The following is a 25,117-nucleotide window of genomic DNA, read 5'->3' on the forward strand; positions in this document are numbered from 1 at the left end:
AGACAGAATTCCCCAAATGACTTTTGCTGATTTTAATGCCTTGCCTCCATTTTACACCAAGGGTCTTTATTTGTCACTATACTTCTGTAGGGATGCCAAAGTGCTTGTTAGTTACCCATCTGAGTGCATCAAAGCGGCTTTTCTAGGCAAAGCACGATCTTGAGATCTGATACCATTTTAGAAATTGGAGATTGTGTTCCCTTTTTGCATTCCAACCACTGACCCACCGCTGACCCAACATTAAAGGAAGCACTTTATATTTATAGTTTTAGAAATTGTAAGCAAAGCATCAAGTGACATTTAAAACGATAATAGATCAAATTCCATTAAAGTCATCAGTTAACAATTCTTTTACTAAAAATGGGTTGTTTTAAGCCATAACCTGGAGACTCGTTAAAAATAATTTTCGTTTAATCGACCAAAATGCCACATAGGGAAAGGAGCCGAAGGGTACACAAGCAAAAGATAATGGTTCATAAAAAGGATGCACAAATTCCTCAGTTAATAACAGACACGTTATGCACACTCTACTAAAGCAGGCTTGATTAGATGCACAAGAAAGTTTTGTTGATCATCTCATGACAAGCAGAAGTCACAGGTGTGCTCCAAGCTGAGCATCATGACAACACGAAGGCAAGGCTTCACAGAAACCGGGACATGTGTGTGCTGTGTGCGCCTTCTCCATCATGTGCTAGTGGTCATGCCCACTACAGGCTTTGCTTGGATTGCTTGCTTTGGTGCCAAGACACCTGCATGCCTCGTTTGCTTAAAGCAAAGCAAGTGCTGAGATGTTTACTCTTCAGGTCTTGGATTGCTCTGGCGAGCGGCAGCACACTTGGCTCGGGCACTCTTTCTCTGGCTCAGATCGAGAGCAAGCTCTATGCCGTTGCAACCTAAGTCAGAGCATGATATGGACCAGCCAATTGTACCGTATACACATATACCCTCAGAATTCCAGTCAGGGTTGCTGGGACCACAAGTACAGTGTTATCAACACTTAAGGAAAACACTTCATTATATTCAATCTGAGATACCTTCACCATTTCTTCTGCCTCACCGAAAAAAGTGGTGACACATCGCACTGGTGTTCATTAATGAAGGTTAATCCAGGGGGTTTTATGCAAAATCAAAGTTATTATTGAGTGCACAAATATAAATAAGTTGTTCCACCTGACATTGTATCATCCTGCATAACATAAAAACAATGGAAAGTACTACCGGCATCATAGCACCAGCACAGCAGATTGGCATGAGCTCCAAGCCTGGCAAGATTGATCAATTAATAAAATGAGATTTACTTTTCTCTTAGCTGGCTGGTCGACAGCTCACACTATACAGCACTGAACCATTTGCACTTTTCCTTTGTTTCTCTATCTTAATGCTTGCGCTGCAATCTCTGCTATATTCTGTGTCTGCAGATGTAATTTGATAAGGTAAGAGCAGGAGCTAACTAACTTCATTCCTCTTCTTACTGGGCATAAATTCATGAAGATATCAAACTGCTTTAGCAGGGTGTTTACACTTGCAAAAGAGTGTCCCAAGAATTTGCATACAGCTGCCCAGTGGGAACGACAGCGCACAAACACACACTGGTCATGCTGGCAGCAAAACATAGAATGCTGCCCTCGCTCCGCTACAGGAGTTGAGCATGAGGATGGAACCAATTGCTTCTTTGATGTTTTGTAGTCAAGCTGAATGCATGTCACTTGCATCTTTGGGGCTTACTAAAGAAAGTGAAATTAGGGCACTTCTCTGCAGCCACCTGAGCACCCGAAATCTGAGCAGAGCATAGCGCAATCATTTCCTAACAAAGCAGTCTCCATGACTGAAACAGCTTGCAGCACCAAAGAAAGATAGAGACAAGAAGTATGTCCTGCCTTCGTTGACTTTTTATTTATTGTATGTTTTTGCTTCATTGATTACCAACTCATCCTGACATTTAATTTCTTAACAGTGCACTCCCCTCAAGATGAATGAACTCCGTTGTGATGATAAACCAAGCAGAGCTTGAACCTTTGTTCAGCTTCCCACAGGAGGTTCAGAACACATCTGGTAAGTTGATATATCGGTGAAACTAGCAGACCTGAGTGGTTCTCTTATGCTTTGAACAAAGTGAGTGTACTATGAGTTGTAAGACAGATCAGTGCATGTTCATATGTTTGTACATTTTTCACAGGATCTGGTACCTCCAAAATCTCTTGACCTGTAAGGACTACTAATGCTTATTTATGATTTCATATTTTTCCATTTCCCTTCCCGCTAACAGACTTCAATGAAAGCATAGACATAAACATCTTCTGCCTTCAGGTGTATGTAAAGTGACCCACAAGTTTTCAAGCATGACAGCCACAAGTTTTTGAGACATGACAGAAAGGGTCACTTGCCAGAGACATGACGATCTTTTCTCGGAACGGATCAATGGGTGGGTTGGTGACTTGGGCAAATAGCTGCTTGAAGTAGTCGTAGATGAGTGGCTGGCACAGTGACAAGCACGCCAGTGCAGCATCGTTACCCATGGAGCCGAGGGCTTCCTTCCTGCCACCCAAAGAAAAAGCAATCGTGCGAGTAGTTGGTATGAACTGCTCTGAAAGCACAAAATGCTATAAATCAAGTCATTTTGCACCCAAAACACCTGCAGATAATATCACATGAATGAGAAAGACAGCACACAGTACAAGTGCCTTCTATGGCTAAGCCACTGTCTCATTGGGACTCAAACTTTGCTTTCAAAGAGCTCGCTGTGACATATTAAATTTTGAACCACCTCAAGTATGGTGCAGAACTTGTCTGTATTTAAATATAATTTTAAACCACTTATCTGCGGTAATGCCAGCAATATAAAATGTAGATTTTTCTCTCCAATGAATAGCCACAAGAACTGCCACATTATAGAATAGGACAAGGTACATGCCATGTTTCATGCTAAAAATGACAGATGGCGCCCCTATTTCTTTCAATGAGACAATAACCCTGTGGCCTGGCCTCCTTCCTCCGCTCCCTGCTAAAATAAAGTTGCTACGACTACCACCAGCATAACTCTTGTGGCCCTCATTGCTGCAGATATGACAGTACTAGCCGTGGTTCATTTATTGGGTACATTTTTTTTTTCATTTAGTGCAAGTTGCACAAATTTGGTCTATTTGGAACTGATGGACTTGCAAATAGACACACTACTCATGTGTGTGTCTATTTCTAATGTTTTTTATTTGTCCTTGCTTAAGCAAGTTTAAATTTTGATTACTGTTTTGTGCTATAGATTGCCGCTGCTTATGCACCTGGTGAGCCTGAAGGGCAGGTCACCGCCTCAAGCAGTAACATGTGGGAAGTGTTGTCAGTTTTTGTTGCAAAGGTGACCCTAAAACACCTTTGAAAATCAGTGAGGATTTTCTAATTGTTCTTGTGAAGTTGCTAAAGATCAGATGAGAAAAATGTCTACAATTAAAAAAAGAAACTATCCACTAATGGCAAATCTTGGCCGCTAAAGCAGCCTAAATTTCACCAAATCTAGCAGAAAATTCAGAAGAACAACCAGTGTGAGGTGGCCGATGTTTGATTAACAATGGAATGGTGATCTCATCTTAATGTGATGTCGTTCCATGTGACAGAAGCTGTAGCTATAAAGAATCCCACTGCAGCCTATCTGACCAGTAGTTGTGGCAACAACACGCTATCACTTGTTATGCTGCTTGTTATCAGTAGGATTCACTGCAGCCAGGTAAGATCACAAATCTAAATGCGATGGCATATCAGTATCAATTCTGAAGAAAAAAAAGTGTTCATGTACATTACTTGCAGAAAATGTCCTGCAAGTTTCTTTAATACAAAATATGTATTTCTAATAAAATATGCACAACATAAGTATCTCAGCCTTAGCTCATAATCTCAGACGAAACACACTGACGCTGTCTTATCAGATGCTTTGACAAGTATTTTTTCTTCAATAAATGGTAAAGTTTTCCATTCACTAATTTCTATTTCTAGTTAACAATATTTGTCATATAATACACAGAGGCCCACATTAACCCTTTCTGCGTCAACTTTATGTTACAAGTGCAGCTTTCCTTTGCAAACCTCACTGAATTTTCGTGAATTTGGGTGCTGCAGCGTGGGTGTTCTTTAGCCGAATAGGCCAACCAATCACAGTGGAGGACATGCGCTGCACATGCTGCTCGGTTTCTTGCACCATCACCAGATGGCGCTTGCCTCCGCACAGCAGCGGCAGCGACAGTGCCGGCCATTTGGGGAAAGCAAAAAAAAGAACCAGAAAGCTCGCCTTCACGCACCAGCAGCAGCGGTAGTGGCATTGCACTAGCTTCTCTACAATAACTGAATAAAGCCTTCCCTGTCACTTTGTGTGGGCCTTCAATAAGCACAAACTCATGTTTCAACTCTTAATGCACTCACACGAAGCTTCGCTGTATATAGATTTCAACTCATTGGACATGCTACATATTTTTTTCTACAGAACAAAAATTTCTCAAATCTTTTTATTAATTGATCTATGTGTACAGTTTTCATTATTGCAATATCAGCAGTTAATTTGTTACTTCCTGTTGTCGAAACTTTAGTGTCAATTATTTCTTCATATTTAGTTGCATATAGGCAAAGCCACCGAAACAGTGTGTATATATAAACTGCGATATTTCTTGCAGCAGAAGTCAAGCGTGATATTGTTATCCTCCATGCGACGTGCTATTGCTGGTTCAGCCTGGAAAGTAAATTGCAGAGGCACTGGCAGCAAAGCACTTTTGTCGAGCCAGGTTCACAGGACAGAAGTCATCAGAGGGCCTAAATCTTTCTTGTATTCGTTAGCACTAAGTTGAAACTTCGAACATAACTTGCTAAAGCTTTCTGAACTGTTTGCTTGAGGTGAAGAAATTTCCAGAAACATCATGATTCGGGCATTGGAAAGGCCCACATCGTCACTACAGTAGTTGATTTGCGAGTTGAATATGCAAGGATTACTGCATAGAACACTGCTGTAAACAGACAAGTAACACTACATATCATTGCATATCAACATGTATCAGTGAGACCAGTGAAAGTATACCTCGTTGCAATGTCTGCTGCTGGATATCCTAGTAATCGGCTGTTCTTAATGATCCAATATGCAATGTCCCTTATATGTACGTCCACAAAACTTTCTACCGTGAACTTGAATGTTTGGATGTTACCCGGACATCCATCAGAGATCCGTTGACATTCCATGCTGGATTTGGACATTTGGACCTAATGCGGATATCTGTCAGAAATTGGTGATCCAATTTAGAGTGAAAGCTATAAGTGTAGAATGAAAGCTATATATGCCGTGGCACTTATAGCTTTCATTCTACAGCCAAACCGCCGTCGATATACTCTGTACATTTTAACGATCCTGTCCAGTTTCAGTTCATGTCGAAAAATTTCTCCATTCTTACCTGTTAGCCCCCTCGCACACACTCCTCATTTTTTTTTAAAGTGAAGATAAAGAAGCGAAGTACATCTCTCATCCATTGCCATGCCATGCCATAGTGCAGAGTCAATCTTAAACAGGTAATAAAATAAGAGAAGCAAGACTGAGCAGCTGCCTGTTATGTTGAACTCAAATGAATGTTCAAAATGTTTTAAACATTGGATTCACACATAACACCTACATGAAACAGCATGCTGCAAACCTCAACTTAAAAAAATATGACTCCTAAAAACTTGTTGTTCTACCAGCACAATACAGTGTGACTCTCCATGATCAATGGATTGAACATCTAGCAATGTCAAGCTCTGAACATATCTGAACTGCTCCAAAGATGGTATAATCACTGCGGACGAACTGTTGTTGTTCAAGACAGTTATGCATAAAATTGTAGACGAGTCAAGGTTGTTTAAAACAGAGAATGGACTAAACTGTGACATAAGCTGATCAAGCATTCATGTAAGTACACAGTAGGCTTCAAAGCTCCGGCGATGCCGAGCAAAAGGGCTGATAGTTAGGGGATAAAATTGTTCAGCTGTCACAGGACGTCAACACGCATAAGCCTCATTTTTTTTTTTAACGATGGCTGAAGAGTGAATTGGGAGGATTTATTGTCCTTATCCTTGCCTGATCTATAGCATACAACCATTTTATAGAGGTTGTGTGCTCAGCAAATCAGAAACACTTTCCTTATAAAAGTATGAAAAAAAAACCTAAGCATGCCCATAAGCCATGGATCAATGCATCCATACTCAAAATGAGAAGGGACGAAAATAGGCTTTGTATAGTCTTTCTTAGGAGATGCAACTCAGTTGCCCTCAAGACTTTCAAGAAGTTTCTAAATAATTTGAACAAAATGTAGAGGCAAGCCAAACATAATTGTTATTTCCCGATGCTTGATAGTGTGATAAATGTGAAAGAAATGTAGAACATGCACAATGCTGTAATATTCGCAAGGCAACCAGCAAACAATATTGATGAACTCATAATAGGCAATGAAGTGTACAAAGAATTGGCTAAAAAATTGAATAAGCCCTTTAAAACATTATTTCAAAGAGAGCACCAAATGATGACAACGCTCTCAATTAACTCCCCTGTTCCAAACAGAATTCCCTATTTGCTGTGCCAACGAATGAATACGAGGTAATAAATATGTTTAGATGCTTTAAAGTGAGCAAGAGTGAGGACATAGATGGTTTGAAACTAGAGTCTATTTTTGTTATCGACATACTCAGTCCACAATTAACACACATACATAATCTTTCCTTATGTACCGGTACCATTCCACAGTGTATGGAGACTGCCAAGATAACGGTAATATACAAGAAAGGTGAGAAAAACAATTTGAGAAACTATAAGCCGATTTCAATATTGCCAATATTCTCAAAGACACTGTAGAAAATTTTATTCACAAGATTATGAAAATTTTTTGGCAAACACTCAGTTATAATGCCATCACAATATGGTTTTAGACCTGGTCTTTCAACCACAAAGTGCATTACTTTATCAAAAAGAACTAATTCTAAACAATATAGAGACGAAAAGAATAACTTGAGGAATTTACATAGATTTTTCCAAGGCCTTCGATACCATAAATCATGCAATGTTATCAAAAAAATTAAATTGTTACGGAATTCGTGGTGTTATCCTAAAGTTAATTGAAAGCTACTTGACTGATTGAAACCAAAGTGTCTGTAAAGAAAAAGCTGTCGGTGCTAGAAAAATTGATATGGTGTACCTCAGGGCAGCATACTCAGCCCATTTCTGTTTATTATTTTCATAAATGATATTATAAGTATATACACCTCAGCACAATAGGTAATTTTTAGCATTAGGTAATTTTTTTTTTCAGGAACGAATGCTGATTACCAGTATAGCATCTGCAAATGACACATTAAACAGATTACTCATTTGGGCAGTAAAGTATTCACTATGCACCAGCTGTGCTAAAACAAAAGCTGTTCTTTTCCGGTCCAGATCTACATCATGCAAAATACTTAATTATCTAAGCTTAAATAATGTCAGAATAGTAATTCCATCATCTGCAAGGACACTGGCCATTGTGTTTCACAAGTACATGTCCTGGGAACGCCACACAGATTACATAAGAAATAAATTTAGCAAAACAGTAGGTATCCTGCAAGAATGTCCCCACATATTGCTAGAGCAGCAAAAGCTTATGCTATATAATGCTCTTTTCTTATCTGCATTACTGTCATCTAGTCTGGGCTACTGGTACCAAGAAATCATTGCAGAACTTAATCATATTGCAAAGAAATGCCTTGCGTTGCATTGCAGGTTTTTCGTACAATGCGCACACATCCGAATTATTTGTCAAGTTTAACGTTTTAAAGGTTACAACCCTATATGAGTATCAATATGACAGTTTTTAGGTCCAAATTAATTTTAAGAAGCCGCCACACCCTCCCTTTAGGAAATTTAACTCTTAATCTTTCCTCCCACTTAATACATGCCAACCATTGGTATACCCCTCGGCCGCAAACTAATTTTGAACTGCAACTATTATAGTATTGTCTTTCAAGCACATTAAACAAGTTTGAACAAACAGATGAAAGTTTATGCACATAATAGAAAAATGTTATTTTAGCTATGATATCATCAATGTTCTTGTACTTTGAAACGTGAAAATTGTTTTGTATTGTTCTGCGTGAGCTTGTTTCCGTTGCTGCCTTTATAATCAGGGAGTGGCGGGGCTAGTCAAGCTGCTAATATGCAGGTTTTTTTCCCCGCTATCCTGCTATTCAGATTTAGGTACATTTTTGTTAAGTACTGATGTGCCAATATGGTGAAATAAAGAAATCTCAGTCTCAAATCTCAAGTGGTCAGAGACAACAATGAGCGGCTGTGAGGAGAATGGTGGATGTCCAGCATTTTTTTTACTGATGTCAAATTTCTTTGTCACTAGGGTGCACATTAGCTACATGAATGTTACAAGAATGGTGTTACATGGATTTACACTCTAAAGAGGGTAAATTGAGTAATTTGTCTCTCTTATAACACCCAACACTTGCCTAAGCTGACACCTGAAAGTTATGCTGACAAGCACGAGAACATATGTGTTGGGTGCTACTTGCAGAAAGTTAGGCTAGTTGAAACCTCATAATTAGAGTACAACTCTGGCGCTTTTTAAGAAAGAAGGGGACAGTGCACGGGGAAAACTGTGCCTCTTGTTTTGTTCCCTTATTTCTTAAAAGGGCCACAAATACCCAAAATGCATGATGTTTGACCCTAGTCTTGTAATTAAGCTACAGCCATTTGTCACAGACTTGGCAGACTTTTTGTCAGTTACTAAATACTGCGCCGACAAAGCGTCGCGGAACAAGTGCTCACGGTTTCCTATGGCTTCATCCGACTGCCAGCAGCGGCAGCTGCAGTCGTGCCACGCTTCTCACGCCACTTTGTCGTCGACGCATTCGCAGAGGCCAGAGGAGGGGGGTGGAGGCTGTGAGAGCACACACACACGCTCCCCACTGCGAAGCACAAATTGGTCCCTAGGTTTCAGCAATGCCAGTGGGCAAGTCGCACACTTGGCAGGACAGAGCTGCATTCCTGGACAAGTTAAAGTGCAACTTGCCGATGACTTTCAGCACACATGACCTACCATATGTGGGGAACACAGCGTAACGAAAACATTCCTTTCATATTTATTTATTTGTTTCTTTGTGAGGTTGCCATGAGATAGATGACTGCAATTAACTTGACCACGATAGAAGCTGGACACAATGACCACTGAAGCAGCACGAAAAATACAGACAGAGAGGGGAGGCATATGGACACATACACAGGCCCAAAGAACTTCCTTTTGCTTGCAGACGTGTGCAAATTTCAAAGTGAGGCCTTAAATTCTGCCTAAAACAATGGTAGCTGGTATGATGATAAGGACAATCAAATGGCAAAATGATAATAATGGCTGTGAAGATAATGGCCATTAATAATGGCTGATAAAGACATGACAGCTGTGGTTACTGCAGTTCCCTGTTTCTGTTGGTCTTAGCAGTATATGGTTACCCCGTGCCACATGCATCATGAACTGAGGCATGCTTGGAATGACACAGACCGGCAGCAGCCAAATGTTGGCAACCACTGAGATTTCCTACATATACATTTTATCCAAGTTAATCTCAGCATTAAAGCTCCATTTTGTTTATTTATTACAATGCCAACAGTAACATAATTACACCAATGGCAGGGCAATGACAATAAAAACAGCACAGCACTGTTGACAGCCAAACAATACAACACACTAGGATGGCATGATGATGACAACACTGACAACAACGGTGGAACGATGATGGCAACTTAAAAGATGGCACAACAGCCTACAAGCCATTAACATGGGATCGAATCACAAGTGGGAACAAGCTTCTACCCAGGAGATTTGTTTTGTGGCGACTCTTACCAATGAAACATGATGATGCTGATGATACCTGCGACATACATTAAAGGTTGGCTGAAGCATAACAGCCAAGCCAAGGATGGCTGTTTTATGTGAAAATTCCTATTCCTTAGCTTCCTATTAGATTTATATTCTGTTAAGGAACTGTCATTTTTATCTGTGTGAGCAATAGGCAGTGTGGTATGACTAATCTCTTGACAGAAGCCGTCCTAAGCTTTAACGGTCAGTCAATCTCTTAGAGAAGAATGGTGTAGTTGCATAGTTGATTGCTCAAGAAAGACAAGTTAGTCATTGAGAGACAGGTGCTCACCATTCAACTGCGCTTACCGATAAAATATAGAAGTGTTTTGATAGAGTAAGAGGATTCCCTGCTCCTCGCTGGCTTGAACAATATGATGTGATAGACAGCCTGGTGCCTGTGTCTATAGGTCTCTCTCACTCACACTGTTTTTCGCACTGTTGCACTGGTCTTTGCAGCACAAGATCATAAATTTTATTTATGTACAATGCCTAAGGCACTATGGCATCGTTTAGGTGGCATAGTGCCACATAAAAATAAAGCTAGTAAAGTAGTGGCAAACTAACACTGAAATGCAAGAGAAACAAAATTAAAAATAATAAAACCAACAAACAAGGATATCAAAAGGAAAAATATCTACTTTCATATTACTCTACTGGTTGATATGTCAGGCATAGTGTATAATGCCGTCATACTGCCCAGAAATGACCACTCTATCATGTGCCTTTGTGCAGTCGCGAAGTGGGACACATATTTACGATCAATGCATTGTTGCAACAGCGGGCAAATCGTTCTAATTTTGTGACAGCCATAGCGTTGTTACTGTTGCTAGCTGAGGTTTGTGTTTGAAAACAAAGCAACAATTTTAGCTTTGTGGTACATTAAGATGACAAATTTCGGACAGCCAGACCAAACCTTACGCATATCTGAGTGTACCATATTTGCATGAATATAAGGCAACTAAAGGTATGACACGAGTGGCTTTGACCTTTGATGGTATGAAAAAAATTATGAATAAAATTGTAACTACAGCATGCACTATGTACTACTTATAATACAGCTGCATCCATGAGGATAGAATGTGGTCCGTTAGCAAAGCATGATGTATGACTTGTCATCTTGACATGTGGCCAAGTAGGACCACCTGTGTCATGCCCATGTGCCAGGGTTTGTAAAGTCACATTATCTAAGTGCCTTCTATACAACGGTCAGACATTCAATGCGAAGCATAATGTGCTACTACAAGAGTACAGATGCAAGCATGATGGAGCAGTAGTGCGTGGGCACTGAGGCCATGTTGGTATGCATTGCTGTAGTACGTATCAGCGCATGTTATATACAGGGTGTCTCCTGCAGCTAACTTTAGCCAAAGCTTAAATTATGCGAATGCCACATTGCTGGACAGAACCAAGGTAATGTTGCTTGTCGTTGCTTGGAGATACTCGAATTATCTTGTTTATTCCAACTAATTGGGTAATTAGGCTTAATTAATCAATTTGAATATTATAATCAGAGGAAAAGTGTCAACGAGAAAATTGTAGAGTGATATGAAAAACTCTCAATGCAGCTTTCTGTTCCTCTACATAAATGATTTTTTCAGAGCATGAAAGAAACCTGCAAACACACAATAAATTGCCGCACAACTGGCCGCTCGAGGCATTTTGCTTGTATGCAAAACATTTGCAATACATTCTGTATGCTTCACTGCATAACTGCACTGTGGCAAAGCTGACTCAAAAACGCAACAATCGCATTTTTTTTTTGGTTTCAATGTTTCGAATGGTAAAACTGTCTTTCGAATCGAATCGAATATTCGAAGTTTCGAACATTCGCACACCACTAGTGAATGTGGAAGTAGCTCCTGGTGCAAGTGCTAGTGTGGACAACGCAAGTTCATAATGTTTTCTCTGTCCTGTGCAGTTTGCTCATTTTATTATCCTTGCACCTGTTGGCACATATATATATAAAACATGTGGGAAGGATTTTCCCCAACAACGTAATATGACTGTGATTACCGTTCAAAGTGTGGCTGCAGAGCAATGTTGAGAACCATCATGCATAAGGCACAAGTCTGCATTTCATGTACAGCTACAATTTGAGAGGGGCTAATTTGAAAATATGTTCTGTCATCAGGTTTAAGTATAGCAAAGCATCACTTAGTACATGAAAGATTACAGACTGCATGTGTTAATTGACCTAATCTTTCTCTCATATGTTCTTCATGCTGCCATGCATTAGCTGTAGCAGTGAGAAGCACTGTGGCTAAGAAACCGGCTTCAATTAATGCTTCTTATGAACTGCATAATTGTGGCACTGTTCAGCATTGCCGTATGTGTGTGCTTGCAACTTTAAGTACTCTAACAGCAAAGTATGTTGTGTAGTTAAAGTCAGGGTAAGGGATGTACAGTCAACGTTGGACTTTTCAAACTCCCCAGAGGCCACAAAAATGTCCAAAACATCTTGCAGTCTGAAAAAATGAATGCATGCCTTTTTTTACTGCCTACAAGGACTTAAATCACTGTAGGCAAGCCCGAAATAGCTCCGAAGGCCTACAAGCACACTTATTAAGCGTACTAGTGCTTCTACCCCAACAGCAGATAGCAAGTTCATAAGTGTATAATTAAGGCATACGTACTGTGTCTCACGACAGTGGCCTCTTTTCACTCTTGATATGCTTCACCACTATACATCACGTATGCTTCCTCACGTAACACGGCTGCATTGCGGCAAAGCTGACTTTTGAGAACCGGCATTAGACAACCTTGGACTCTTGCTGTGACTTCCGCTCTTCAGAGCTATCGGCGCAGATAACAAATGAGGCACTATTGCCATTGTTGGCGCAACTGCTGACAGTGGCGAATCCTTTCAATAAATAACGCAGAACTGAACAAGAAGCTTTGTAGCGAGTGTCGAAGCAACTAGGCCTAGAGTTGCTGTAGTGTTGGCTGCGGCTAGCAGCAGATCTGTGAGCGAGAGCCCTGGTTTGAGGCTGCAAGATAATAAAAATGGTGGCGGAAGTGGCTTCAATTATTAACATTTCAAACCTGCAGTTTTGGACCTGTGGTCATGGTAAAAAGTCAGAAAAATCTGATGGCAAAGGGTTTCAGTGCCTGAAATTTCAGACGTTCTCATACATTGGCTCTATGATGTATATGGCGGTGCCATGAAATCATCTGGTTTATTGGGCATGTCCTAAAATTGGTCACTGACTGTATACACCTTGCTGTCGTAAGGCACTTCTAAAAATTGTAAATTGTTGACTGTATATATACCCTGCTGTTATTTAGAGTTTTTGTAACAAGCTTCTAAAAGCTCTAAGCGAGGCAAAAGGTTCACAGAAAGATGGCAACATTAGGTTATTAATAGTGGTCGAGCAAGGGAGGCATCAACCAATGTCTCTTTCCCATGATGACCCATGGTCCACTGCCGGAACAGTTGAACCTCAACACCATTCCGTGATCTCACAATATTTTGAACAGATACTGCATTTTTTGGGAGGGGGCCAGCCCTGTAAATACATGTATATATTTTGCATTTGTGTAGGTTGTACATGCTGCTGCAAAAGCTTTCAGATTACCATCCATACTATGAATGTGACCAAGTGCGCATTCTTTGGTGCTCCCTTCTTTATTTTTAGCAGAAGTTAATTTTGGTCATTTTAACATAACAGTGTGTTTTTCATTCATTTAGTTGTGCAAATCGAATATGTGTCCACTATTTACATGAACATGTCATGCACTTCATCCACTTCTGTGGTTGCTTTTTAGTGCACATGAGAGTAACTGCGGTAAACTTGAGTAATAAGCATATTATGCTATGAAAATGTTGTGTAGTAGGCTTTAGTTTATTCGACTCCAGACAGTTAGATGTTTCAGCAAGTTCTATCCCAAGTGAAGGTCCTGCGGCAGGCCATTCAGGCACCAGAATCGTGACCTTAATATCTGTAACCTCTGCAGTCACTGCATCCTGGTGGTGCTAGGGTACAGTGACTGCTTCGAAGGCATGTTATCTCCCACTTAAAACACCTATTTTTGACTTTCCCTTGCAAAAGTTTCAAGCAAGCAATGAATCAATGCCATGTTTACCCATTTTTAACTCGGCAAAATTGCCTGCACGGTGCAATCATGTATGAAACCACTTTCCTGGCGTTCGCAACAGCCTGCTGCCAGAGCTAGTGTTATTATCATCAAAAGGTTGCAGCAGAAAAATTTCCTGCGTAGGATATTGACAACAATTTGTAATTTTCAGTCTTTGATTATACACCATTCCATTTGTGATTATTGCAGTGTTGTTTGATAAATGCAGATACTCAGACATGCAGTAGATGGTATGGAAAACAACACGTTGTGATCTATCTGCAGCAATAAAGTACTGTCTGAGAGTGACAATGATGAGCAATAGGTGCAAATTTTTCCGACAGGCAGAATTGAAAGCATGCTATATTTTTATTTTGAAATGTCAGTTCTATGTTAGCTTGCTTCTTTGTTTCGGAGCTCTAATATTATTTATACATTGATGTCATTAGGACCTGCCATGTCATTTTTACATAAAGTATTCACCTTACGCTGGGTGCAATAAAAGCTAGGTGCACATTAGAATGGAAAAATACTGCGAAGTGAAGCAGCAGTGTACTTGGGCACTTCCATCTCTTCTTTATTTCGACCCGCCGGATCGTTCAATGAATTTCATAATTCCCATCAAGGTAGAATTAGAGAAAGTTGACTGTATTATATAAGTAAAGGTCGCAAAAAAACAATGTTGTGACTATTCTGTGTTGTAAGCAGAACTCGTTTTTTTCCTGGCACATGAGTCATGATCGCCAGAAATATACAAGACAGACTGTGCATACTTAAACTCTTAAACAATGTGCAATCCGTGAAAAAAAAAAAAAACAGCCACCACATACAAAATAGTGAACGGTGTCGTGGAATTGGTACGGGAAGAACAGAAAGAAATTGAAAGGAAATGTGTCAACCGGCAATGCTCTCCATCGTACTAGTCATTGTTACCATAGTAACAAGACAGGCAATGCACACTTTGCTGCGTAAACCATCGCCATGATTTACACAACCCAAATTGTCTAGTCAAGGTGAGCCATGCTAGAATCTTCCAATGGGGAACATAGGAAGATTCACAAACTAGGTGTGGTTTCAAATATAAGATGAGGTGTATGCCTAAGCTGGTACATCAAAAAAAGAAAAGGGAAAGAAGCTCGCCTTATATTCATGAAAATGTGGTCCCACAGAGTGATGTACGTACTCAGAAACTGGATGTCAGGAGGCAGGGAGACGTGACAATGCACCCGAAAGACACTTCTGCACTCTGCACAAGACTCGCATTGGATGATGCACCATAGCTACATCCTATAACTGTGCCATTACTGCCCTGTGCATCAATTCCGGCTATCTGGCAATGCTTGCACAACTTGCCACCATGTCAAACCACAACAATGCCAAATTCTTGCTGCTGTCCATGCATGGTTCTCAAATTCATATTGTTTGCTCCTCATGTTTCTTGTGCAAAACAGCCAGTCTGCTGCTGTGTTTACAATGTCAACTACTATTCTCACGCATAACATTAACTGAAAGGATGGAAACACAACCCAAAAGGTAACTCACTCAGTCTGGACCATGGGAAGCAGCAGGAGGTTGATGGTCTCCGGAGAGTAGCCAAACAGGGGCAGTCTCAAGTCTTGGAACACCTTGCTGCTCTTGGCAAAGGTGCTCGTGTCCTGGCGACGCAATCCCGGCACGTGAACGGGACCCGCTGCTTCATGCAAGTCCGCCAAAGTGAACTGCAAAACAGCACCAAAAATTTCACCAGACAGAACTGCATATACTCTGCCTTCCCAAGGTTATGCAAGACTTTCAAGAAACAGCTAGGCCTGAAGATGCTCTCAGAACTTAAACAGAAGATGCAGTTCTGCACATATGCACACACACATACATGCACACACACAACATAGTTGTGAAACGGTGCTCATATATCTCGTGCCGTTCCTAGCTTTCTTCAGTGCCGTCATTTTTTGCTGTAATTGGAGAAAAGCGACTCGTATACCAATAATATTTTAGATTAGAGAAAGGGGCCCTGTAACCACACGGATTCATCACACGGCGAAAGTTTGCACCGGTTTTCGTCATGCAAGTTGCAAGTGCTAAGCTGTGCCCTTCTTGCACTTTTTATGCCTCAATCCCACAATGTGTAAGCGCTATGACATCTGCACATGTAGACGACTTTCACACTGTTGACTTGAGCCGCAATGAATGCAAAGAAAAATAGAGCAAGATTTGTGACCATTTCATTCTTGAGCTGAGTGCAGGTGAATGCAGAAGCTTAGGAGCTTTCTTTAAACAAACGGACACGATGCAAGCCTAGCAAGTTCTGAGGTTGCTGCCTGAGGCACCAGCAAGTTATGTGGAACAATGATTCAAGTGTGTACCAGTGACAATTTCGTTCCCATTACATTTGCCTCACAGGAAGTCACCGAAAGTCTTGGAAAGAGATGTTTCTGCACCTACAGCAGTGCAGACCTCTCTAAGCTCTGGAACCTTATCACTTTAGGGCCCACTATACTGCAATAACTCTGACTAATTTTATTCAGCTCTTTTTATCCACTGCGCCAGACACATCGAGTTTGGTGATAACGTCATCAAGGAATGACTTAGGCCCATGGCAGAGCATGAAAAAGAACATACATAAGTTAGAATCAGTTGCAGTTCTGAAGCTGCTACATTACCGTACTGGAATTACTGTAAGTAGTAACTACATTATTGCAGTATTGCAAGCACTACATTAACCTCTTAAGGACAAGACAAAAATATATGAAAGAAATGTTTATGTTGACTTTACGTCTGCATAATACACCGAGAATCAGCATATTCAAAGGGGAAAAAGTTATTGCAGAAACTTTTCCAGCAGTATGTTTGTTAAGTGCCTGTGGGCAACACCAGACAATAACACTGGAAACAAGTTTCGCACCAAGCAACCTATGGCTTCGTGTACAACTTGTAAGGAGAGTTCTCATTGGATGTGAAGCAAAGGTGTACCTCCCATTCTTTTCTACATTGGCTAAGGGAAAGCTCTGTAGTCAGGGATTTTGCATCGGCCTTTCTCCTCTACCTGTGCCTTCAAAAGAAATTAAGCGAGTTGAACACCAAACTCCTTCTTCATTGTCCTCTGTTCCTGATTTAATTGAATTTAATGTTGGCTGCCTATCATTCAGTGTTAGCCAAATGCAAGTAGCTAGAACCTGTGCTCAAAACTGAAATTCAGCAAAAAAAGAAAAGAACACTATCTTTCTTGTGTGTTGTCTGTGCGCAACACTATGCCATAAGGGGTTAAGGCACAGCTCAGGCCAATGATGAAGCATAAGAAAGAATAGGAATCTGATGAAATCCCTTGCAGATGCTACGTTGCTGTTGTGGCATTACTGCAATGACTACTGTATACTGCCTCATATAATTAAACTTTCTTTTTTCCCTCAATAATAGGACTGTCAAGTTTAGGGGGATAGGGAGCCCCCTAAAACTTGGAGCAGAGCTCGACCGCACAGCTTCGACCTGATGGGGCGGGGAAGAGAAAGTTGAGACAAGCCTTGGCAAATGGCGTTTCCCGTACATATATACCTATTCTATATTCGCACTATAGCTGCAATAATAAAAGGTAGCTTTTTTTCCATTCAGCAAGATACTACTTGTGCAGTTCTGTTCGACTTACGGAAAAAAATAATTTCTTGATGTCACCCTTGACAATGTGAGTGGTTGAAAGGTTTCGCTTTCAACAGGCTCTGCTTCGCTAGCACAGCCGTGTGGTCGCGTCTCAATAGCAGTAGTTTCGTGATCGCGTACTGCTGTGCAAGCTTTGCTCGCTCGCGAAACTCGCTCTAACTGCAAGTGCCGTACCTCTGCAAGCACTTGGCAGCTTTGCCCAAATCGTACTCTGAAGTGTCTGGCCGGACAACACTGAAATGGCGCCAACTCAACAGTACAATTACAGTGTAGCATTTAATCGGCAAGTTATTCTTCACGCTGAATCAACCAACAACTTAGCAGCAGAGCATCATCGCGGCATTTCAGAAAAATGCGAACGAAGTTGGCGGCGACAAAGCAACGAGCTTTCTGCGTGTGCAGGATCGCAAATGTCCTTCTGGAGCTCGAAGAAGGGCAAGTATCCTGTTACTGAAGAAGTTGTGGAAAGGCGGGTGAAAGAAAAGCGGGACAAAGGCCCGAGTGTGTCCAACAAGGACATTCAAGTGAAGGCTTGCAGTGTCGAGAATGAATTGAAAGTCACCTGCAGCAAGTTCAAGGTTTTAAAAAAGTGCATGACAAACTTTATGAAGCGGAAGAGACTGAGTTTGAGGAGGCATACCATTTGCCAGAAGCTACCTGATGCTTACAACAAGAAGAAAGAAGCCTTCTTAGAGTTCATCAGTGAGCTGAAGGTGCAGCACAGCTTCACACTCGCCCAGGTCAGTAACTCCAGTCAGACACCTGCTTGGTTTGACATGTCGAGCAAGCAACCTGTTACAGTAAAAGGTGAACAGCAAATATGTCTAATGACGACAGACAATGAGCATAACCAATCTATGGCAAAGCTGTACAGCAGTGCCAATGGCCACAAACTGCCTCCTTTCCTTGTGTTCACATGCAAAACGATGCCCAAAGAGAAATTCCCCCAAAAGTGATCGTTTGGGCGAACAAAGAGGGGTTCTTCACTGAGGAGACAGCCCTAGGCTGGTTCCATCTCCTCTGGTTCCGGCACCCAGGCAGCCTACTAAAGCTGAAAAGCATCTTGGTACTGGACTCATTCTGTGACTACATCACGGAACGCGTGAAGAGCGCCATGGCCAATGCAGAGTGTCAGTTAGCAATGATCCCAGGCGGTTTGGCTGCTGTTTTTCAGCTTCTTGATGTGGCATTGAGCAAACCATTCAATGATCGGGTGGTGGCACTCTACAATGAGCGGATGGAACAGGATGATAGGACCCAGTAACCTATGGGGCGTGTGAAGCAAGCATCTTTGAGCACTGTCGCGCAGTGGGTGGGTGAGGTGTGGTACGATCTGTCTGACAACATGGTACACGAAGCTTTTGTCAAGTGCTCAATCGTCACGGCGGCTTGAAAACTGTCAGCGCAACGGTGCAAACATTAAAGATGCTTGCAGAAGCCCAATAAATGCAGTTTTTTTTTCGTCAATGCGGCACAGTTCTTTTTAAATATGATTGTGCATATTACGACAAAGCTGCTTACCTCTAGCCCCCGTATGCATCCCCGCATGCATTCCCAGAGGGGGTACCCTGGGTGGCTTGCGTTCGTATCGTGGACAGGAATGCGCGCGCAGCCGACCATTTGGAGGAAAGGGGAAAGAGTGTGGTGGCGGCACGCGTGCACGTGGCCTGTGCTTTCGTGGTTATAACGTCACGTGTGTCGGAGGTGCCAGCGCAGCTGCAGCAGTGGTTGCAACAGATGTGTGGGAGGTGTGGTGACCGCAGCGGCGCTTGTGCCGGTGTAGTGTGGTGTCGTATGAAAAAAAAATGTACGACTTCATAATGTACGCAGCCCATGTATGCAGCCCATGCATGTAACCCACACAACTTTGCCGTTAATCTGTCCCCGTATGAATGTTGTGCCGCACGAACTTCTCTTTTTTTTTTCTGATTGGGTGGTCAGAAATTGGTTGGTTCGACTTATATTCGCAGTCAACTAATACATAACAATATATGGTACATTACTGCACCAACTACATTATATTGCCACAGTTGTTGCACCACTGCAGCCCTGGTAGTCCAAGGTACACTAAAAAAAATTTACACCCTTCGGGGCTTATCTTGTCCCACAAATATAATCATTATCTGTTTTGCCAGCATTTCCTTTAACGCTGGAAACCCAGCACTCCCAAGTCATGAACAGCAAGTAGCGACACTGAGTTTTGAAGAAAGGAAACACAAGCAAGGCAGATGACGATTATTGTTATGGGACAAATATACACCCGGAAAGGGTGCAACCATTTTAAGAATGCAGCCGTTGCAAGAAATGTGCTCACCATTTCTTTAAGCCAATCACCCAGAGGCCTCTGACGGGCAATCTGTAACTTCAGTTCCTCATCCTTGGTGACGTTCTTCTCCAGGGTGTCTACGAGCAGCATGCGTCCAGGCCGCAGACGACCCTGGATGCAGCAGACAAAAGGCAACATAAAATTATTCTACAAACTACAGATATAGGCTTTCAGGCAAGCTCACATTGTGTACACAGCTGGTGTCAAGCCCGCATGAATGAGTGTTTGCCGACAGCTCAAATACCGATTGCAAATTTCATGAATAAGAGAACTTATTGTGTGGTCCACTAGCAACAAAAACAGTGTTAAGCAGAAATTTTCCTGTGCAGACCTGACAAAACAGAAAAAAAAAAAGTTTACACATTGAATGGAGCCAGACTAGGCTCATAAGTTCTCATACTTCATTTGTTTTAAGCTTCCGGTACCTTGAGTTGTTTCTCAAGTAGCTATCTGTAGGCCTCCTTTACCTAAACTCATAGAGCAACTCTCAGGTTTGATTCTAGATTTGAACCCTGACCCAGGACTATTTTCCTTCATCTGCTAAGTTTGCTCTTCAAAGACACTAAAATGGGCTTCTTTGTAACATTCCCCTCCTATTGGGCAGGTGATGTTACCACACGCAGATGCATTTACTGAATTAGACTTCAAGACTATGTTTACGCATATTCCCAAGCATACTAAGAACATCACTCATTTCACTACACACTGAAATTTCATTACTAAGAACCTCATATTAACGAATATTTCAGATCAACGAAAATTTGAAAAATCCCCAGTCTGAAGATATGGATTGTAATGTAAAATGTCAACTATTTTATGTAATGTAAAATGTGATCATGTAATGTAGAAATATCCCATTACCATGAACTTCAAATGACCGATTATTTCAATACTAGAGCCCAAACCTTTATGATTTCTTTTTTTTTTTACTAGCAGCTCAAGATAATGAATTTGTAAGCCAATAATATTGTGAACATTTGCGATTCATGAAGCTGTGAAAAATTAGGCTTGCCACCGTCGGCACTTGAACAGCTGCGATTACAAATCTGCGCCAGTCCTATCACCAATGCCTACAGGACTAGCCACCTGCATAAATAGAAACTACACAAACCAGCACCATCTGCACACCGCTATGAATCGCGAGATCACAATTACACCACCGCATATTTACTAATTGCAACAATCTTGAGCGACTGAAAAGCAATATTGCCAGTGAAAGGCAGGTTAGCTTAAAACACTATGCTCGAATACCAGATCGATCAGCAAGTCAGTTAACAACACAAGGAAAGCGATAAAATTCATGGATGCTTCAGGTTTTTGCAACATTTTGTGACAATGCGCGGAGGCACATCATATGCAGATCTCAGATATGCGAATTATATAAGTGGCCACTGCACACTCTACTGCAGCCAGCATTGTCAGCGAGCTTATGTGTAGTGGGTGCGGCAGCCTGAGATGCCTTATTTACACTCTGAAAAGACATCGTTGCGTGGTTGATGTGCGACAGTCAGCACGGCACACGCTCAAGAATCACCATGTTGTTATCGCTGCCACCCTGCAGCATCGTGTTTCACCTTACCCCAGATAGAACATGCCCAGAACTGCGGCACATGATCTCACTGCTGGTGACTGCGGCATAGGGTATGGTGTGTGGACATACGGCCAGGCGCACTCATGTAGTGTTAACACGTGGTGGCCCTTAACCGGCCCCTGCCCAGGTAACGGATGGTGTAAAGGCTACCCTAGCCTGAAGCCTCCCAAGAGGTACTTCGTACACCTGAGTCACTTACATAGTTGACAGTGTCGTTATGTCAAACCGCTGCTTACAATATTACGGATGGTTCTTGCATCACGAAACACAATGTCAGCGCCAGAATGCATGTAACCTAGGCACTGTAGCAGCAAAGAGAAGGAAAAGGGTCGAATGCATACCTTTTGCACAATCATCTCAGACGGAATGTCCAGCACACCGACTTCGCTTGCCATCACCATGTAGTTGTCCTTGGTGATGTAGTAGCGCGATGGCCGCAGACCGTTTCGGTCAAGGATGGCCCCAATGTAACGGCCATCCGAGAAGGTCAGCAATGCTGCAATGAAAACAGATGAATTTGCAAGTGAAACACAACCCTAAAGAACTGCCTCAGTAGACAATAAATTGCAAAAACTGGTATGAGCCAGGTACTAAATATAGCCCATACAATATGTGGTCACAAAAAGAACACTATGCACTGAGGGCATCCCACTTCAAATGCATGAGTGCAATGCCTTAAGCTCTAGGCATTATTTATGTTGGAAAATTTTTTAAAAAGCTGTAAACAAAAAAATCTAAGTGCATATGGCAGCTGAATGTAAAAATCATTTGTACAGTCTCACTTCAGAAGACAAAGTGCAGCCAATTTTTGTCTACTCCCTTTGCCTAATAAATAATAATATACTAATACAAAGATAAAAAGAAACAGTATGCAAATTGTCTGTATTCATAATTACCTGTGAAGCACAACATTATCATATTACAGATTTCACTTTCAAAAGAACGAGTTTCATATACTGTTGTTATATAGCACTGACTTGCGTAACACTTGCAGCCCTAAATTTAAACAAGAAAATCCACAAGCACAATTCGTAACTTTTGGAGATGAAAAGCACAATATTTTTTTTCTTTGAACTAAGCTATAAGCCAAGTTCACACCTGCGTGAACTCGTAGCTACGGTCATACATATAAGACAGCTTCACCTTGTGGAGGCACACTGGCTAGCACTAGCAAAGAAATCTTAGGCTCAATAAGAAAAATATAGTTTTGCATTTTCCGCGGCACACAGCAGCATCCCAACTTCTAGGGCAAAATCTTGAAAAAGAATGGCACGGTCATTACAAAAGTCCATGCCATATTTCAATCTGCATCAAAACTTCAGCTCATCTATACAAAATAAAATGCTCGTTGTAATTGATTCTCCCTTTGTCCAAGCGTGGTTAACCTATTCAACTCAACAAAGGAGTGATGTCGTATTGTATATTCTACTGCTACTAACATGATACCAACAAGCATGAAATGCACCAATGTATGAATGTATGGCTAAGACTCAACATGGCTATATGATCAGCTCATAGCTTGCTTCGAGAAAAGATGGTGCTTTTCATCTCTTCAAAAGTTATGGCTGCGCAGTTGAGATAACGTTTAAGATTCAACTCACCTGGACCATCCCAGGGTTCCATAGCGCAGCCACTCCATTGGTAGAACTGCCGCTTCTCAATGTTCATCTGCTCATTGTTTTGCCATGCCTCGGGCACCATAGTCATAACCGCCTGCATACAGCGCACCAGAAACCATAGAGAGGCGGCAACCATTACCGAAGCACTCTGAGCGGAGGTGATGGTTTCAGGCGATCACTTTAGGATATGTATTTTTACTTCTGCATGATTTCGTGTGAGTTGCGCCAGATGCATTGGCATCGACTGGCGACAGCACTCCCGGCATTGTGCCAACTGCACTTAAATGGCGTGCTTGGCATTGTGTCAGGAACCCTGTAGCTTATAGACGCTGATGTGTGCAGCACTAGTCACAATAAATATCATGGAAGTAAAAGCATTTCCAAAAGCGTTCACCGGAAAATACTGCCCCACAACGGCACTGATCTTACATGAAAAAGTCACGGAATCATAAAGGATTCAACCATGCCTTATCATACGTGGAACAGTCAAGGAGCTTCTCATTCATTTTTACTCATCTTTGCTTTGTTGTTATAATTACAAAAAAATAAACCTCTTTGATATGTTATAAATTCACAGGATTAATCAGTGAAAGGCATTCTGAGCAAAAGCAGTCGCTCTTACATGAAAGAGCCACTGAATGATGACTGATCCGACAGTGACTCGCGCTAAAACAGTCAAGGAACACATATTTGCTGCATTAAGTATTAAATGCATCATTAAATAAACCTTTGCAATGTGCTCCCAGTTCACACAACGTACTGGTGGAAAACATCCTGAGCAATAAAATTCACCGTTGATTACAGTACTCCCTGATGCGAAATTTGAGCACAGCTCTACACGTGTTTTCATTTCACTATATATTATTGGCTGGCACGGACTCTATGTCTCGGGAAGCATGTTGCAAATGGAGCAAAGTGTGGCACAACCATCTCGCTAATCTGGAGATTGCGAGAGTTGGTGCATGGGTGAAGCGTGGGAGCGATTCACAGCAGCCGCTACCGACAGACCTCCCAGACGACGCACGCTACTCTGGTGCCATCTCGTAGCCTTCGTCACCGCGCTACGCGTTTCTTCTCACGCTTTTGCCATACCCTCCTCCATTTTCCTCCTAATGGTTCCACTGCACTTTCCTCTCCACTTTCCTCGTCATGTCTTTTAAGCTTCGCTGCTCTCCGAGTTCATTTCCATCTTTCGCTGTGCTCATTTGTTCAGTTACACTGATGACTCCGCCATCGACGCAGGAAAGGGCACCTAGGAGCTGCATTCTAAAAAGGCGCTGATCCTAAATGAAATGGTCACTGAATCACAAAAATTTACACTGGCTTCTGCATTTCAAACCAGTAAAGGTTCTAGGTTCATAAGACTTTCCAGTGGAAAATGTTCTCAACAAAATGCACTGACCTTGCATGAACCAGCAAATGAAGTAAGAAATAGATAAGACTAATTTTTCCAATGTCATTAAAACTACAAGGAAACTTCCTTTCACGCTTAGATCATCAAATTATGCACGACGATATCACCATCAGACTGCGCAATGCACGAACACAACATTGAGGCCAAATGTCCATGCCGCTGTTTATAGCCCTGATCATTTCCCACGCCAACTCCAACTTGAAACAAACGTTCCTGGTCAGCGCCTTTGGCGCTGTCTACAGAGGCACTTCACTGGATATCTGGGTGACTGTACTGCGATTTCAGTGCAGCACTGCAACATTTTTTTCCCATTTCTTCTCTCTTCAGTTTCAAACCACACAAATGAGTTTTTACCGTTATCAACTTGCACCGATATAACCCCTACATAATTATCATCATCGCCTATTTTTATGTCCACTGCAGGACGAAGTCCTATCTCGGCGATCTCCAATTAGCCCTGCCTTGCGCAAGCCAGCACCAATCTTATTTATACCTGCCATCTCCTAACTTCATCACATTACCTAGTTATCGATGTCCTCTACTGTGCCTCCCTTC

At 41.7% G+C, this 25,117-nt stretch overlaps 1 protein-coding gene across 1 annotated transcript in view; it reads right to left on the reverse strand.

Moving 5' to 3' along the window:
- LOC142584845 (uncharacterized) overlaps positions 1-25,117 on the reverse strand; it is a 267,498-nt gene that overhangs the window by 83,759 nt on the left and 158,622 nt on the right. Inside the window, exons 9-13 of the mRNA XM_075695146.1 lie at positions 23,131-23,242; positions 21,871-22,025; positions 19,927-20,049; positions 15,504-15,679; positions 2,385-2,535 (exon numbers count right to left, since the gene is read on the reverse strand). Of these exons, the coding sequence (XP_075551261.1) occupies positions 2,385-2,535; positions 15,504-15,679; positions 19,927-20,049; positions 21,871-22,025; positions 23,131-23,242 (717 nt within the window). The remainder of the gene's footprint in view (positions 1-2,384; positions 2,536-15,503; positions 15,680-19,926; positions 20,050-21,870; positions 22,026-23,130; positions 23,243-25,117) is intronic.

This window comes from Dermacentor variabilis, chromosome 6 (assembly GCF_050947875.1).
Source record: "Dermacentor variabilis isolate Ectoservices chromosome 6, ASM5094787v1, whole genome shotgun sequence".
NCBI classification, from domain to species: domain Eukaryota; kingdom Metazoa; phylum Arthropoda; class Arachnida; order Ixodida; family Ixodidae; genus Dermacentor; species Dermacentor variabilis.